At 50.2% G+C, this 17,546-nt stretch overlaps 1 protein-coding gene across 1 annotated transcript in view; it reads right to left on the minus strand.

Moving 5' to 3' along the window:
• The window catches only part of CAMK1 (calcium/calmodulin dependent protein kinase I), a 456,222-nt gene that overhangs the window by 126,369 nt on the left and 312,307 nt on the right, over nt 1–17,546 (minus strand). The window contains exon 3 of the mRNA XM_085624276.1: nt 4,366–4,497. Coding sequence (XP_085480402.1) covers nt 4,366–4,497 — 132 coding nt within the window. The remainder of the gene's footprint in view (nt 1–4,365; nt 4,498–17,546) is intronic.

Here is a 17,546-nt window from a genome sequence, read left to right on the forward strand (position 1 = left end):
CAGGGGCAGAGCTGTACAGCACAGCACTACTACATGAGAGAGGCAATGACATGAAGCGCAGCACTGTTATCAGCCAGGGGCAGAGCTGTAAAGCACAGCACTACCACATGAGAGAGGCAATGACATGAAGCGCAGCACTTTTATCAGCCAGGGGCAGAGCTGGAAAGCACAGCACTACTACATTAGAGGGGCAATGACATGAAGCGCAGCACTATTATCAGCCAGGGGCAGAGCTGTAAAGCACAGCACTACTACATGAGAGGGGCTATGACATGAAGCCACAGCACTACTCCATGAGAGGGGCTATGGCATGAAGCGCAGCACTATTATCAGCCAGGGGCAGAGCAGGAAAGCACAGCACTACTCCATGAGAGAGGCAATGACATGAACTGCAGCACTATTATCAGCCGGGGGCAGAGCTGGAAAGCACAGCACTACTCCATGAGAGAGGCAATGACATGAAGCGCAGCACTATTATCAGCCAGGGGCAGAGCTGGAAAGCACAGCACTACTCCATGAGAGAGGCAATGACATGAAGCGCAGCACTATTATCAGCCAGGGGCAGAGCTGGAAAGCACAGCACTACTCCATGAGAGAGGCAATGCCATGAAGCGCAGCACTATTATCAGCCAGGGGCAGAGCTGGAAAGCACAGCACTACTACATGAGAGGGGCTATGACATGAAGCGCAGCACTATTCTCCTAGACAAGCAAAGGTGGAAGCCCACAGCACTGTTACTAGAGAGAGGTAGAGACTGGAAGCTGCAGCACTATTATTAACCAGGGGCAGAGCTGTAAAGCCACAGCACTACTCCATGAGAGGGACTATGACATGAAGCTGCAGAACTATTATCAGCCAGGGGCAGAGCTGTAAAGCCACAGCACTACTCCATGAGAGGGCCAATGACATGAAGTCACAGCACTATTCTCCTAGACAAGCAAAGGTGGGAGGCCACAGCACTGTTACCGGAGAGGGACAGAGACTGGAAGCTGCAGCACTATTACCAGATTGTTGCAGAGCTGTAAAGCCACAGCACTACTCCATGAGAGAGGCAATGACATGAAGCGCAGCACTATTATCAGCCAGGGGCAGAGCTGGAAAGCACAGCACTACTCCATGAGAGAGGCAATGACATGAAGCGCAGCACTATTCTCCTAGACAAGCAAAGGTTGAAGCCCACAGCACTGTTACTAGAGAGAGGTAGAGACTGGAAGCTGCAGCACTATTATTAACCAGGGGCAGAGCTGTAAAGCCACAGCACTACTCCATGAGAGGGACTATGACATGAAGCTGCAGAACTATTATCAGCCAGGGGTAGAGCTGTAAAGCCACAGCACTACTCCATGAGAGGGCCAATGACATGAAGTCACAGCACTATTCTCCTAGACATGCAAAGTTGGGAGGCCACAGCACTGTTACCGGAGAGGGACAGAGACTGGAAGCTGCAGCACTATTACCAGATTGTTGCAGAGTTGTAAAGCCACAGCACTACTCCATGAGAGAGTCAATGACATGAAGCGCAGCACTATTATCAGCCAGGGGCAGAGCTGTAAAGCACAGCACTACTACATGCGAGAAGCAGGAGTAGGAAAGTGCAGCATTATTGCCATAGACTGGCAGAGCCTGGATGCTACAGCACTATCACTGGTGACAGGCAGAAACCAGACATGCAGTACTGCTGCAAGAGATGGGTAGAGGTGTAAAGCCATCGAACCACTACTTGAGGGGGCAGAGACGTGTGGCTGCAGCAATGTCCTGGAGCGATGGTTCTAGGAGTGATGGTTCTAAACCAGGGGTCTGCAGACACCCAATCAGGGGTCCACAGATACCCACTCAGGGGTCCGCAGACAGCTACTCAGGGGTCCACAGACACCTACTCAGGAGTCCGCAGACACCTACTATGGGGTCCTCAGACACCTACTCAGGAGTCCGCAGACACCTACTCAGGGGTCCGCAGACACCTACTCAGGGGTCCTCAGACACCTACTCAGGGGTCCGCAGACACCTACTCAGGGGTCCGCAGACACCTACTCAGGGGTCCGCAGACACCTACTCAGGGGTCCGCAGACACCTACTCAGGGATCCGCAGACACCTACTCAGGGATCCGCAGGTACCTACTCAGGGGTTCGCAGGTACCTACTCAGGGGTTCGCAGGTACCTACTCAGGGGTCCGCAGGTACCTACTCAGGGGTCCGCAGGTACCTACTCAGGGGTCCGCAGGTACCTACTCAGGGGTCCGCAGGTACCTACTCAGGGGTCCGCAGGTACCTACTAAGGGGTCCGCAGGTACCTACTAAGGGGTCCGCAGGTACCTACTAAGGGGTCCGCAGACACCTTCTCAGGGGTCCGCAGACACCTTCTCAGGGGTCCGCAGACACCTTCTCAGGGGTCCGCAGACACCTACTCAGGGGTCCACAGACACCTACTCAGGAGTCCACAAACACCTACTCAGGGGTCCACAGGCACCTACTCAGGGGTCCACAGGCACCTACTCAGGGGTCCACAGGCACCTACTCAGGGGTCCACAGGCACCTACTCAGGGGTCCACAGGCACCTACTCAGGGGTCCACAGGCACCTACTCAGGGGTCCACAGGCACCTACTCAGGGGTCCACAGGCACCTACTCAGGGGTCCACAGGCACCTACTCAGGGGTCCACAGGCACCTACTCAGGGGTCCACAGGCACCTACTCAGGGGTCCACAGGCACCTACTCAGGGGTCCACAGGCACCTACTCAGGGGTCCACAGGCACCTACTCAGGGGTCCACAGGCACCTACTCAGGGGTCCACAGGCACCTACTCAGGGGTCCACAGGCACCTACTCAGGGGTCCACAGGCACCTACTCAGGGGTCCACAGGCACCTACTCAGGGGTCCACAGGCACCTACTCAGGGGTCCACAGGCACCTACTCAGGGGTCCACAGGCACCTACTCAGGGGTCCACAGGCACCTACTCAGGGGTCCACAGACACCTACTCAGGGGTCCACAGACACCTACTCAGGGGTCCACAGACACCTACTCAGGGGTCCACAGACACCTACTCAGGGGTCCACAGACACCTACTCAGGGGTCCACAGACACCTACTCAGGGGTCCACAGACACCTACTCAGGGGTCCACAGACACCTACTCAGGGGTCCACAGACACCTACCCAGTGGTCCGCAGACACCTACTCAGGGGTCCGCAGACACCTACTCAGGGGTCCGCAGACAGCTACCCAGTGGTCCACAGATACCTACTAAGGGGTCCGCAGACGCCTACTCGTGTGTCCACAACTGTTTAGAAAATTAAATATTAAAAAATTAACAAAGTATGTATACATAAGGAAAGCAGAACTTAAAATACAACATTTCAAGATGCTCTGTATATGTGTTGGAATTCGAAATTGGAGGTTGAAAATGTGATTGGTTCTTAGCTTGATTCTTGGGGCCAGCAGAAGTTGAGCAAAGAGATTCTAGTAAGGGCAACTGGTGGCCACAAGGGAAGCACTCATTTGTGCCATCAGAAAGAGAGCAAACATTAGGAGTAAAAAGGACAAAGCCAGATGCTTCAATCTACCATATACCCTCGTCTTCTAGAAATAAAAAACACATTTTGAAAAGTTCCAACCTTTTCATTAAAATAAAGAAAATATATTTTTGTACTTTTTAAATTGAGAAATAATAAAAAATTCAGAAGTTGCCAATATGTTTGATGCATACTCGTTTCTGTATTTTTGTGAGTTTCACATTGTGAATATCGGTTAGGGATGGCTCCCGGCTTCCAGTAGTGATTCAGTGGGGGCTTCAGACGCTAATAAGTTAAGAGCTGCTGTCCTAGAGAACAGAGAATCAATACCACAGCAATATTCCCCAAAAGCTGCATGTCCCTCGGCTGGATGAACAGTTTGTTTCCCACTGCACTGATTTTTAAAGCATATTATCCTTGTTGGTTCCACTAGGAAGAAAAAAAGGCCACTTACCCCCAGAATCCCACGCTCCCTATTCACAGACTCAGAATATTCACATTGACAGGTGAAATTCAGGGTGTGAACATTCCCGGAGGAGTGTGCGGCTCCCTAGAGTGGGGACCTGGGTGCTTCTATGGAGTGTTTGAGAGGTGACCACTGCTAATCCAGGGCCACCCCTCACATAGTAACTTTGGGGGCCCTCTTCCACACCTGTGATACATTTCCTGCCCAGATTTGACATTGGTGGGTTCTGGAAAAGAATTTCTTCACATGGAAAAATTTGCCCATCTGAAGAAAAAATGGTAACTAGAAGCCTTGTGTTCCCAGTGGTAGACTTGAATGGGCCACCAGAAGACTCCAAAAGGCTACAAACCTGTGAAACGCCACAATTCTGAGACACAGAGAATTACTTACTTCCTGAGCACGGCGATTTCATTCTCGATGCTGGTCTCCTTCCCTTCCAGCGCCTTCTTCGGGATACACTTGATGGCCACTAGTTTTTGGGTCTTCTTCTCCTCGGCCAGCACCACCTCCGAGAAAGCCCCCCTGAAGTAAAGAGAAGAAAATAAGGTCACTCATATGTTATCGGAAGCTGACCTCAGAAAGATGAACTTCAAAACCAGCATGTCTCAGAAATACAGACAGTTAAATGGAGTGAACGCCACAAGATCTGGAAAAGCCAACAGAGTCAAACAGGAATATGTACATGCCGGATCATGTTGTGTTAGAATGCAACACAAAGTTGGCCAGTATCGTGCTGCCAGAATTTGTATGAAGAGTCAGTACTTCAAGTTACTCAGGTAACTTTAAGTGCGTTGGGTCTAGTTTACGGCTGCTTGGCCCAGGCACGCCACCGCCCTGAGATGCCACATTTACACAGTGCCGCACAAGACAAAGAGGTGAAGCGGCTTTTAGGGAAGAAGAGTATTGTCTGGTAGGTCAGTGCTTCTGGAAGCCTGATAGGTCGATGCTTCTGGAAGCCTGATAGGTCGATGCTTCTGGAAGCCGGATAGGTCGGTGCTTTTGGGAGGCTGCTAGGTCAGGGCTTCTGGAAGCTTGATAGGTCAGTGCATCTGGAAGCCTGATAGGTCAATGCTTCTGGAAGCCTGATAGGTCAATGCTTCTGGAAGCTCGATAGGTCACTGCTTCTGGAAGCCTGATGGGTCAATGCTTCTGGAAGCCTGATGGGTCAATGCTTCTGGAAGCCTGATAGGTCAATGCTTCTGGAAGGCTGATAGGTTAGTGCTTCTGGAAGCCTGATAGGTCAATACTTCTGGAAGCCTGATAGGTCAATACTTCTGGAAGCCTGATAGGTCAATGCTTCTGGAAGCCTGATAGGTCAATGCTTCTGGAAGCCTGATAGGTCGATGCTTCTGGAAGCCTTATAGGTCGATGCTTTTGGAAGCCTGATAGGTCAATGCTTCCGGAAGCCTGATAGAGGTGCAGGCTGACTTAATCATGTCAGGTCTTCTTGACATGTGAATGACCCTATCCCGGGGGGGGCATCTGGCATCTTAGACACTGGTATGTCTGGAAATCTCATAATAACTTATGGGCCAGCCTGCCTCTTTTGCACCATGCCTTCAGCATGCTGTAGCCCTGTTCCATACAAGAGCAGGTAACTCCTTTATCTGGGTTTAGGGGGTGGTCACAACAACATAAAAATGGGGTTTGGAATTTTTACTAGCAAAAATTCTCCCCTTTAATCTTTTGCTAGAACCCCAGCTGAACCCCGATTTCCTGTTAAGGACTGGGGCTAGCACTTGTTAGAAGCAGACCACCTGACACTGTTCTGCCAACTGCACCCACCCTCACCTTGCACCAGTGCTTAATTTGAGCCAGTACTTGGCACAGGCACTTAACAGTGAACACCGGCACTTATGATAGTCTGGCACATGGTGGCGCTGTTTGTCTAATTTAAAGAGGAGCACAATAACAATTGATTGTTAATCCAATAAACCTAAAAAAAAAGGCTAATCCCTGGCCCTGCCTCCCAAGCCATTCTTATAGCTTTGGGGGCCGGGAATAGTCTGAAGTGTCGCACTTGTAGGAGCACGATGGTTTGTCGTTGTGTTGGCGCTGTCACTGGCAGCGCTGGCAGGAGCAATGGGCAGTGCAAGCTGCAGTCGCCTCCTGACAAGGCCTCTGGCATGTATTTTATTAATAAATGAAGCACTGCATTGTACTCACCGAGGACAACCTTCGCCCACCCCCACAGCCCTCCACCCATCTCGGTCCCACCCACCTGCCAAGACGCCCCACCTTTAGACCTAGAAAGGTGGCCTCATTAAACCACTCTCTAATGCATTTAAAACGAGGACATGGCAGCCATTTTGCCCTCTTTGGGTCTCCCTTTTTTCTTGTCCAGTGTTGGGGGACGCCCCAGGCCCTCCATGCCACAGAGTACCGAGGTGCCACCACCGTAGCGGGCAGTGCCACCCCACAGCTGAACAAAGGCTTCACTGCTAAGGGCCCAGGCTCAGTGGAATTCTGACCCCCCCCCCCCCCCTCTCAGCAGAGAGGACTTTGTATATGATGCTGGAACTGTTCATGGACATGACAGGCCTTCATGCATGTTCACCTGGCCTGGTTTGCGCTCTGACTGCTGATTTCACTGCCTCAAATGTGCTGACGTCATGAAAATCTGGCCGTACAATGAATGTGAGCGAGTTTGTTCAAAGGACAGACCGCTTTATTTGTGCAAACTTGACACCCGGCCGTTTTCATGCTGAATGTTCACAGGGGCTGCAGAGTAAAACCAAAGCTGCCCTTGTAGCAGGATTCAGGTCCACGCCCAAGGAGTGCATAAGGAGCTCATATGTCTGCCCCTCAGCGGGGTTTCAGGTGAGAGCTTTGGTCTCAGCTAGGTTTACAAACACAGAGCCCCAGGGGGAGAATCCCTCTCCTGCTGCAAGAAATACAAGGACAGTAAAGGTAAGAAACTGTCCCCAGTTAGAGAAGAGAATTCTGCCTTCCCTGGAAGACATGCTGGTTTCAGGACACTCAACAGAGGCCCGCCTGGGCTGCAGGCTCAGAGGGACGACACTCAACAGAGGCCCGCCTGGGCTGCAGGCACAGAGGGACGACACTCAACAGAGGCCCGCCTGGGCTGCAGGCACAGAGGGACGACACTCAACTGAGGCCCGCCTGGGCTGCAGGCACAGAGGGACGACACTCAACAGAGGCCAGCCTGGGCTGCAGGCACAGAGGGACGACACTCAACAGAGGCCCGCTTGGGCTGCAGGCAGAGAGGGACGACACTCAACAGAGGCCCGCCTGGGCTGCAGGCACAGAGGGACGACACTCAACAGAGGCCCGCCTGGGCTGCAGGCACAGAGGGACGACACTCAACAGAGGCCCGCCTGGGCTGCAGGCACAGAGGGACGACACTCAACAGAGGCCCGCCTGGGCTGCAGGCACAGAGGGACTGCGTGATTCTTCTCAGATCCCATACGCCCTGCTTGGCCTGGGATTGGTAAATGGGTCACTTTTAATATGAAAATATGGCCTCGAGTTAGGCCGCTGTCCTATACAATCCCGCTCCTGCCTTCCCTGCCAAGTGGAGGGTCATGACACCACCCCACTGAAAATACATCTAACCCTGACCCCAAAAACATCCTAAGAGGGTGGAAGGAACAGGCTCACCGGAAACACAAGAGAGTCTACGAGCCGGGGGCGGGCTCTAGACTTCATTTCCTGATGCTACAAAAAGGCAGAGTAAACATCTGTTCTGCCAGGGTTTCGGCGTTTTTTCCCCGAAGTAGTAAACAGATACATCTCTTCTAGCCCCTCCCTTCTTCGGAACTCCTCAGCCCATTCTTGGCAAGGCTGGCATTCTTGAAGGTGGCCCGTCATGGCTGGCAGCATGCCCATGGCTGGCGGCGTGTCCAAGGCTGGTGGCGCGCCCAAGGCTGGTGGCGCGCCCATGGCTGGCGGCGAGCCCATGGCTGGCGTCGAGCCCAGTCTTTAAGGCAGGTCAGACTTCCTTCGAATTATCGTCACTTCCATTTCTGAACAAGCCAGGAAGGGAGAGGTAGTCGCTTTGACACGGAAGCTCGCCGCCCATCAACCCTCACCGCTGTCTCGAGAGGCTACCATAGGCCTCCAGCAACAACCTGCGCGTGGCCTCACAGCCCTCAGCGCTAGCAGCTTCCAGGAGCGCGTGGCAGCTGTTCCTTCACTTGGGGTTCTCTATCACTTTTTAATCTTATCACGCTTCACTGAAACAGTGTGCGCCTACATGTTTTGTATGATAACGAGAATAAATAACTCAGCTCGGTTGAAATGAGTTCCGTGACGGCAAAAAAATTGGCAAGAGAAGTCTTTTTCAATTAATGTTCTGTTTTATTATTATCTTCTTTTTTTGATTAAATCTACACAGAACAATTCCTGTGGAAGTAAGAAATCGTTCTCAGAGAACTTTAAACTGAATACCCAGTTCGCGTGGACAGACGGGTTGCTCTTGTGTGCACAGACTCAGAGCCTCGGTTGAGAGCTCCTTCGAAGGGACACAGGAGACGCAGTCCTCGTCTCCTACAGTCAACTCTACGACCTACATGGGTGTAGGAACGCCAGCGTACTTCTATAACCGAGGCCGCTAGAGTCTATGATTAAAGAGGCTTTTCTGCCAACAGCTGCATTTCACTAACCTCAGAGGGCGATTCCTATGATGAAAAGTACATTAATAAAGGCAGGAGTCTAAACTGGACGGCATTCCGTAGCTGTGGAGGTATTTTCATTGCAAGTCAGTATTTTTTTAAATATATGTTTTAACCACTGAGGAGTATTTTGAGGACGCGATGTTATAAAATAATTGTAGGAAATTGGGTTTTTGATTGAGAGAGTGAAAAACCCCTTCTCAAGCAGCAACCACAGACCTTGTCAGGGTGAACCACAAAAGGCACTAAATTAACCTGTGCTTAAACCCTGGTAGCTTGGCACAAAAACAGTAAGATTTAACTTTGAAAGACTGTGTAAATTATTTATGCGTCTGTTTCAAGAACAAGGGGACCCCACACTATTGTGACCTGGGGTAATAGTATAGTTAACAAAGACGATGGTCTGAGTGAGGTCACAAGGCTCCTCCAGTAGCAAGGCTACAAGCGATTTAGTTAAAGTCAATCAGCGTAACTGAGGTACTGAAACCAAGGTGGGTTCAGTCAGCAATACGTACAAGGACACAGCGTACCTTTAGGAAGGCATCACATTTTATCAAACATCATAAAATGGAGTATCTTCCGTTTCTTTCATTTTACAGAGAGACAATTAATGGACACTGTATTGCTCACACATAAATACGTGATAGTGCGTGAAGTGAGGTGATTAGTGACAGTAAAAACGGTACATCGCATTGAAACAAGGATCAAAAGAGCCCCAAGTCATTTTTACAGTTATAGGGAACTTTGATATTGTGGTCAACGGCGTTTCGATCTTAATCCGGACTGCTGCCAGCGTCATTCTTATCGGGATCCACTCCCAACACACCCAAAATCACTGGGGCACTCGGTTAATTAATACAAGCCCCCGCCCCTGAAGAAATACTCGAACGGGCCTTCACACCCGACTTCCAATTCGACTCACTACCTCCGGCCACCGCGAGCCGCTCCAGTTGGACCCTGCCCTTGATCTATTCAGCACATATTAACACGCCGTGGTTCCTACCCTCTTGATTCACCGTCGCTCTACGCGTTTATCCCTCAAAAAGCACGCCGCAGCGCGAATTCTACATGCCCTCACTCACAACGTCCTGATGATGATCTTGATTGACTACGATCGAAACGCCGACGACCACAATATCAAAGTTCCCTATAACTGTAAACATTACTTGGGGCTATTTTAATCCTTGTTTCAATGCGATGTACTGTTTTTACTGTCACTCATCACCTCACTTCACGCACTGTCACGTATTTATGTGTGAGCACTACAGTTTCCATTAATTGTCTCTCTGTAAAATGAAAGAAACGGAAGATACTCCATTTTATGATGTTTAATAAAATGTGATGCCTTCCTAAGAGTACGCTGTGTCCTTGTACGTATTGCTGACTGAACCCACCTTGGTTTCAGCACCTCAGTCACTCTGACTGACTTTAACTAAATCGCTTGTAGCCTTGCTACTGGAGGAGCCTTGTGACCTCACTCAGACCATCGTCTTTGTTAACTAAATTATTTATGCCACACACAAGCAGTAAGAAAGTGAAAACACAACATGAGATATCCCGCACCAATTTAGAATATTTGAGTAAAATGTAATAATAAAAATAAGACCAAAACAACAAAAATCCAATCAAAAGATCTGGAGAGATGCAATTTCAAAGGTTTAAGTAAAAAAAGCACCAAGAAGCAGAAAGCGCTACCCATGCCACTTAGGACGTAACCGGTCCTGGGTTGCTTGTGCTCTGGTTGAGGGAGGACTGGGCTTGGCAGTTCGGGCTGGACTGTTCCCACTGGAGCAGGGTCAAGACTGAATTGCATATGGCTGGTCTAAACTGGGGTGACGTCATGGGCACAAGAAGGATGGGTTGGCATGCTGCCCAAGCTCTTGCCCGTGGTTGGACCTATTGCAAGCAGCCTCCCACGCCCATGTGTGTGTTTCATAACGAGTTCCTCATAACTTCAGTTTATCATTAATACTACACTCAAGGTGACTAAGTATTCTAAACAAAGGAGGATTTCTATGCAAAGATGCTCCTTTGTATAACTGCAGGGGGGGGGGGTGCTAACAACAAGGGGGCATTTTTCTAGCTTCGTAGGTGAATTGACCAAAACTGGACGCGTATTTCAATAACCGTTTCTTCTATTACTAAAGATGCGGTTTTCAAACAGTGCGGTGTGATTCTATGAGAGAGGGGTCTATCTACGGCTGCGGACGGCTATCTACATACAGGAAGACGAGACGGACATTGGACCCCCACGTGACCACCTCCTGAACTCGGAAGGGATGTTGTGTAACAGGAAAGGCATATTTTCTTGAACACATTGAAGGATCCTTTCAGCTGTATGGTTTTGCGGAGGGGGTATAGCAATAAAGGTCAGGTCATGCACTACACCTATGTAAACATAACTTCACGTGCCCGCATGGCTGGCCGCCTTTGGAAAGTCTGACCAGTGGGTGGCATTTCCTGCACAAACACTGCTGGAGATCTGAACTGGGGGGGTCCTGCACCATCTTGTGGAGGAATGTCCACATGTGGAGTCTCCTCTGAAAACCAGGGACTTGTCCATTACCATAAAACTGTGATCAGACCAACATTTGTGCAAAGAACACTTCTCAGCCTTGAAGGGCTCGGAGGCACTTATGCGCCTTCGAGCAGTCTGTCATTCTGCATCGGGAGCCTGCGTGGTGTGTCCGCCTCAGAGCAGTCGCTGAAGCCCCGAAGCGTGTGCCGGGAGCCGCCTAACCTCACCCCCACACCCCACTCCCACACACCCTCACCACCCTCCCAGGATCCGTATCAGATACTCGGAGGATTAGCAGGGGCCGCAACAACACTTCAGCAACGGCAGACGCTTCACATGTGCGCCCTGGGGACACTACCACCCCACCCCCCCCCCCCCCGGACCCTGAGTGGTATCAAGGCGTGCCTGACAAGACACGGGGGGGGGGTGAGCCGCCACCTTATCGTCGCCTGTGGCTCTCGAATTCTCCCTCACCAACCACTGCCACCATTGAATTACTAGTGCAATAAAGTGTTTGTGTGAAGGAAGCGCTCAGGCACAAAGGCTGCGCTCACAATCATCTTGGTGCATTGGGCGCTGGCGAAGGATTGGTTACAAGGGGTAGGAAGGGTTACAGTTCAGTCACAATACATTACTATTGCCTACTTCGAATTCACGAACACAAAGTGAATTTAGGAAGTGCGACGAAGGGGGTTGGTAATGGGTGGAGAGCTTCTGCACTGCCCGCGGTGCCCACCTATGGCGACCAAGGTTCAACCGACCACCCAATGCAGAAAGAAGCACAGAAGTCACCCGCCCACCCAAAACCATGCAACTCTACAAAGACCCCTACAAATCCAACGCATTCACTTTCACACTAAGTGAAACACACCACTGGTGATCTGGACTTTAAATCTACTCCCAACTAACCTGATACAACTAAACCCCACGAGCTTCACCCACACTCGACCTTTGGCCTTCTAGTTCTACAGAAGAGGCACTACGATGACACCGAAATAGTGGTTGGCGCTATAAAATCGTGAATAATGAATATATGTAGAGATTAGGAACTCTAGGGGCAGCCCCTCAGCTTAAAAAACCTGTCAGCAATTGGAGGTCTCTATCGTGTGACTCCAGATGCTCCTAGGCCTCAGCTGGGGGCTGCTACGCCTCAGATGGGGCTCCTAGGCCTCAGCGGGGGGCTCCTAGGCCTCAGCTGGGGGCTCCTAGGCCTCAGCTGGGGGCTCCTAGACCTCAGCAGGGGCTCCTAGGCCTCAGCGGGGGCTCCTAGGCCTCAGCGGGGGGTGACCTCCCAACTGAGTAAGATGCAAATATACAGTGGATTGTTGCGGCTTGCCACTCGGTTCACAAAGAAATGCGATAAAGTCCATTAGAGAATCAATCCTCAACACACATCATTTCATCAAACCTATTTATGGGTAGAACAGCCGACACGTGTTTGCATCAAGCCTTGATCTGCAAGTGAGTTTACTCAAAACAGTGAACACTTGGTATAATAGAGGTATTTAACCTGGTTACTTTGAAAGCCGTGCAGTTCCCTCAAAGAGTAGCAGTTGGATTGTGGTTCAAGTTACGGTAACTGTGAATGGTCCGTGCATCCTCGGTCAGCAGTCTGTAGCTTCATCAGTGGACCACACTTGAGATGCTTCTAGCCTGTAAGTGAGCCTTACATTTTCAACAGAAGCCGTAGCAGACTCGCGTTGAGTACCTCTACATGTGAAGTCTATACAGTGCCTTGAGTAAGGTCTGGCAGAGACTTGTACAAGTGAAACTCGTACTACATAAGCAATATAAGGACTTAATAAACAATACATCCTGAGGAATGGATCCCTGAGGACACTTACTCCATTTCACTATATATTGACTGGTAACCCTTAACAACATACTGTATAATAACTTAACGAAGCGTGCATGGAGCGTGCGCATGAGAGCGCTGACGGAGGACACCATTAGAAGTTCACTGGTAGGACACTAGGGGTTTCCAGCGGAGAAGTGCTACCAGTTCATAGCCCCTTGGGTGCAGAACCACAGGGTGGTGGGTGGGGGGCTGAAAGGTGGTGGAAGCTGGTGAGTAGCAGAACTGATGATTGGGGGCAGCAGAGGAGACTCTGAGATAGGTAAGTTGATATGGTGCCATGTTCGGATGCTAAACAACAGGATTCGATGGCATGTGTTAATCCAGCCGACCTATAGCAACACAAAAAGTTGATGGACAGAATGCCGAACATTGTCAAACATTCACCCAAGTCACAAATCTGGGTAAAATCCATTGTTTTTTTGCTCACCGTGCCACCCCAGTTCGGACCCAGCCATATACAAATCAGTCTTGACCCTGCTCCCCCATGGGAACAGTCCAGCCCGAAGTGCCAGGCCAGGTCCTCCGTGGACTCGAAACAAGCAACCTGGCATTGGTTTTGGGGTATCACCCCTCATCAGCCAGGCTAGCTTGAATCCAGTGGCACAGCGAGCAAGGGACCCACGGTTGGGCATACCCGTCCCTTCCTGTCGACCTGGCAGCTCCGGGGTAAGAAAGGTTTTTAACTCCAGAAGATGAAAAGCGACACCTTCATCGTGCAGGAGAAGGTCTCGGCAGGCTGCCAGCCAGGACGGGTACTGAAAGCTTTCAGAGTGATCAACAGGTATCAAGGCCGGCCCTAGGACAGTGCGACCGGTGCCACCGCACCTCCCAGTGTTTGCACGTTTGTTTTGCTTTTGAAAGCACTCGCTGCTTCATTCCTTGCCTTCAGCAAGTTCCCGTCAATTATAAAAATGCCAAGATTCCTCCAGCAATTAATGTTCCTCCCGGAGAGAGATTGGAGTTTTGTCTAGGTGAGGTTTAGACTGATCATAAAATAGCACAGAGGGTTAATGTGCCTGCTGTGTACCATGCAGATCACAAAGTGCATATAATGTAAATAGATAAGTAGGTTCCTGGTTTTGTAAGAGAGATCCTTTTGTTACTTGCAGTTTATAAGTTAAAATCCTGATATACAACAGTGAATTATTAACTGTCTCAAAGAACTGCATGCACACTGCAAAGTATAGATTAGAACATAGATTAATGTTGCAAAAGGGTTCATTTGGGTGGAAATCAATTCTTATTAGTAAAGACAACCCCCGCCAATGGTGGTACGTTTTAAATTCAGAGTTTCTGCTCCCCAAGACCAAGCACTCTTAAAGTATACTGCCTACCAGTATGGCTGGCATGACTCCTACACCTTGTAGTTCTCTGGCTTATGTAACATTCCCTAGAAGCTGATTTACACACCTATGATTGATTATCTCTGTGTAAAGTGTGTAATGTAAAGTGCAGTGACACCCTACCTGGCATGGGAAGCGCTCTATAGCGAATTAAATGCATCTGAAAGAGAGTGGTTATGGAGACTTCAGGGTCACTGTTAAAAGGTGGTGAGGGAATCTGCGGTGGAGGTGGTCATCACCTCCACCATAGATGGGGGGCGCCAACAAACATTGCTGCACAGGGTGGCATCAGCGCTAAAGCCGGCCCTGACAGATATCTACGGTATCATGCGGACCTCCTGACATGCTGACTGGAGTTTACTATCCCAAGGGTTGACAAGCACAGCCCTATTTTTCAGACACAGTCACTTAACCACGCTCCTCCCATTTGAAAACATCAAAAACGATTGTTGGAAAAGATCTCCCTTTCGTAATGTTGCCTTTCATGCATCATCAAACCACAGCGCAGAAGTGTCAGTACATGCCCCGTGCGCCCGCTCCCGGTGGCACATCTGAGCTGCACCACCCACATCCTCTCATCTATGCATGAAAGATTATGAAAACAAGTATTTACATTTGCTTTACATATTTTGTTTATCCGTCTGAGGGGTTATTCCTTGGGGGTCCCCCTTGATCAACATGCGGGGCTTTCGGAAGCTCTGAAGGAGCTCTTGGCGGATGTGCTACAGCGCAGAGAGACCAACTGGCCAACAGCGAAATCCAGTGAATGTCCACCATGTTGGTGCCTGCGAAATGCGGATTGGGACAGGGTCAGTTGCACTAAAGCCAAAGACGTCCCTGTATAGGAGAGGAGGCTTTGTTTTAGAGTTTCCTCGATAACAACCTGACACTGAGTGGAGAGAGGCCAGTGGGAACAGGGGCAGGCGACCCTGGCACAATGTTTGTCGTTGTTCTCATCAGGCCTGGGTGGACCCTGGCACAATGTCTGCCATTGTTCTCAGTAAGCCTGGGTGAAATGGTCATTGCGGCGGAGCAATCGAGTATTATCCTGGGACTCTAGTCACGTGAGCCGGCGTTACGTTGGCGGGCGCAAGCAAGGAAAATCTTACTCCAGACCAACTCCTGGCGAGATTTCTCAACACGGGCAGACGCGGATGGCCGTGACTGCTCGCGTTGAGAGTGACACCTTCCATTCAAGTTGAGGAGCGCTGCCGCTCAAGAAGAACATCTACTGGGGCGGCAGAAAGAAGCGGCGCCCTCTTGCGCGGAGTGTGATGCCGTTTGCACTGATTTTTCAGTGCGGGACAAACACCCGGCGCTAAAAATCAGAGCGAACAACGAGATCTAATTCACTCGCCGAGTTCGGAACTCCATAAACTGTGCCCAGGCCTAGTATTTGGATGCACTGGGGGGGATGTCTGGTGGCACAGAAGGGACTTTACATGACTCAGCAGCAAACGGGAATATGACACTGGGAGGCAGGTAGGGAAGTGTTTGCTGCACTTTGGGGGATGTCTGCAGGCACAGAAGAGACTTTACATGACTCAGCAGCAAACGGGAATATGTGACACTTTGAGGCAGGTAGGGGAGTGTTTAGGTGAACTGTGGGGGATGTCTGCAGGCACAGAAGAGATTTACATGACTCAGCAATTAACGGAAATATGACACTGCGAGGCAGGTAGGGGAGTGTTTAGGTGCACTTTGGGGGATGTCTGTTGGCACAGAAGAGATTTACATGACTCAGCAATTAACGGAAATATGACCGTGCGAGGCAGGTAGGGGAGTGTTTAGGTGAACTGTGGGGGATGTCTGCAGGCACAGAAGAGATTTACATGACTCAGCAATTAACGGAAATATGACACTGCGAGGCAGGTAGGGGAGTGTTTAGGTGCACTTTGGGGGATGTCTGTTGGCACAGAAGAGATTTACATGACTCAGCAATTAACGGAAATATGACACTGCGAGGCAGGTAGGGAAGTGTTTAGGTGAACTGTGGGGGATGTCTGGTGGCACAGAAGGGACTTTACATGACGCTGCAGCAAACGGGAATATGATACTGGGAGGCAGGTAGGGAAGTGTTTAGGTGAACTGTGGGGGATGTCTGGTGGCACAGAAGGGACTTTACATGACTCAGCAGCAAACGGGAATATGTGACACTTTGAGGCAGGTAGGGGAGTGTTTAGGTGAACTGTGGGGGATGTCTGCAGGCACAGAAGAGATTTACATGACTCAGCAATTAACGGAAATATGACCGTGCGAGGCAGGTAGGGGAGTGTTTAGGTGAACTGTGGGGGATGTCTGCAGGCACAGAAGAGATTTACATGACTCAGCAATTAACGGAAATATGACACTGCGAGGCAGGTAGGGGAGTGTTTAGGTGCACTTTGGGGGATGTCTGTTGGCACAGAAGAGATTTACATGACTCAGCAATTAACGGAAATATGACACTGCGAGGCAGGTAGGGAAGTGTTTAGGTGAACTGTGGGGGATGTCTGGTGGCACAGAAGGGACTTTACATGACGCTGCAGCAAACGGGAATATGATACTGGGAGGCAGGTAGGGAAGTGTTTAGGTGAACTGTGGGGGATGTCTGGTGGCACAGAAGGGACTTTACATGACTCAGCAGCAAACGGGAATATGTGACACTTTGAGGCAGGTAGGGGAGTGTTTAGGTGAACTGTGGGGGATGTCTGCAGGCACAGAAGAGATTTACATGACTCAGCAATTAACGGAAATATGACCATGCGAGGCAGGTAGGGGAGTGTTTAGGTGAACTGTGGGGGATGTCTGCAGGCACAGAAGAGATTTACATGACTCAGCAATTAACGGAAATATGACAGTGCGAGGCAGGTAGGGGAGTGTTTAGGTGAACTGTGGGGGATGTCTGGTGGCACAGAAGGGACTTTACATGACTCAGCAGCAAACGGGAATATGTGACACTTTGAGGCAGGTAGGGGAGGTGTTTAGGTGAACTGTGGGGGATGTCTGCAGGCACAGAAGAGATTTACATGACTCAGCAATTAACGGAAATATGACAGTGCGAGGCAGGTAGGGGAGTGTTTAGGTGAACTGTGGGGGATGTCTGGTGGCACAGAAGGGACTTTACATGACGCTGCAGCAAACGGGAATATGATACTGGGAGGCAGGTAGGGAAGTGTTTAGGTGAACTGTGGGGGATGTCTGTTGGCACAGATGAGATTTACATGACTCAGCAATAA

This window comes from Triturus cristatus, chromosome 9 (genome assembly GCF_964204655.1).
Source record: "Triturus cristatus chromosome 9, aTriCri1.1, whole genome shotgun sequence".
NCBI lineage: Eukaryota > Metazoa > Chordata > Amphibia > Caudata > Salamandridae > Triturus > Triturus cristatus.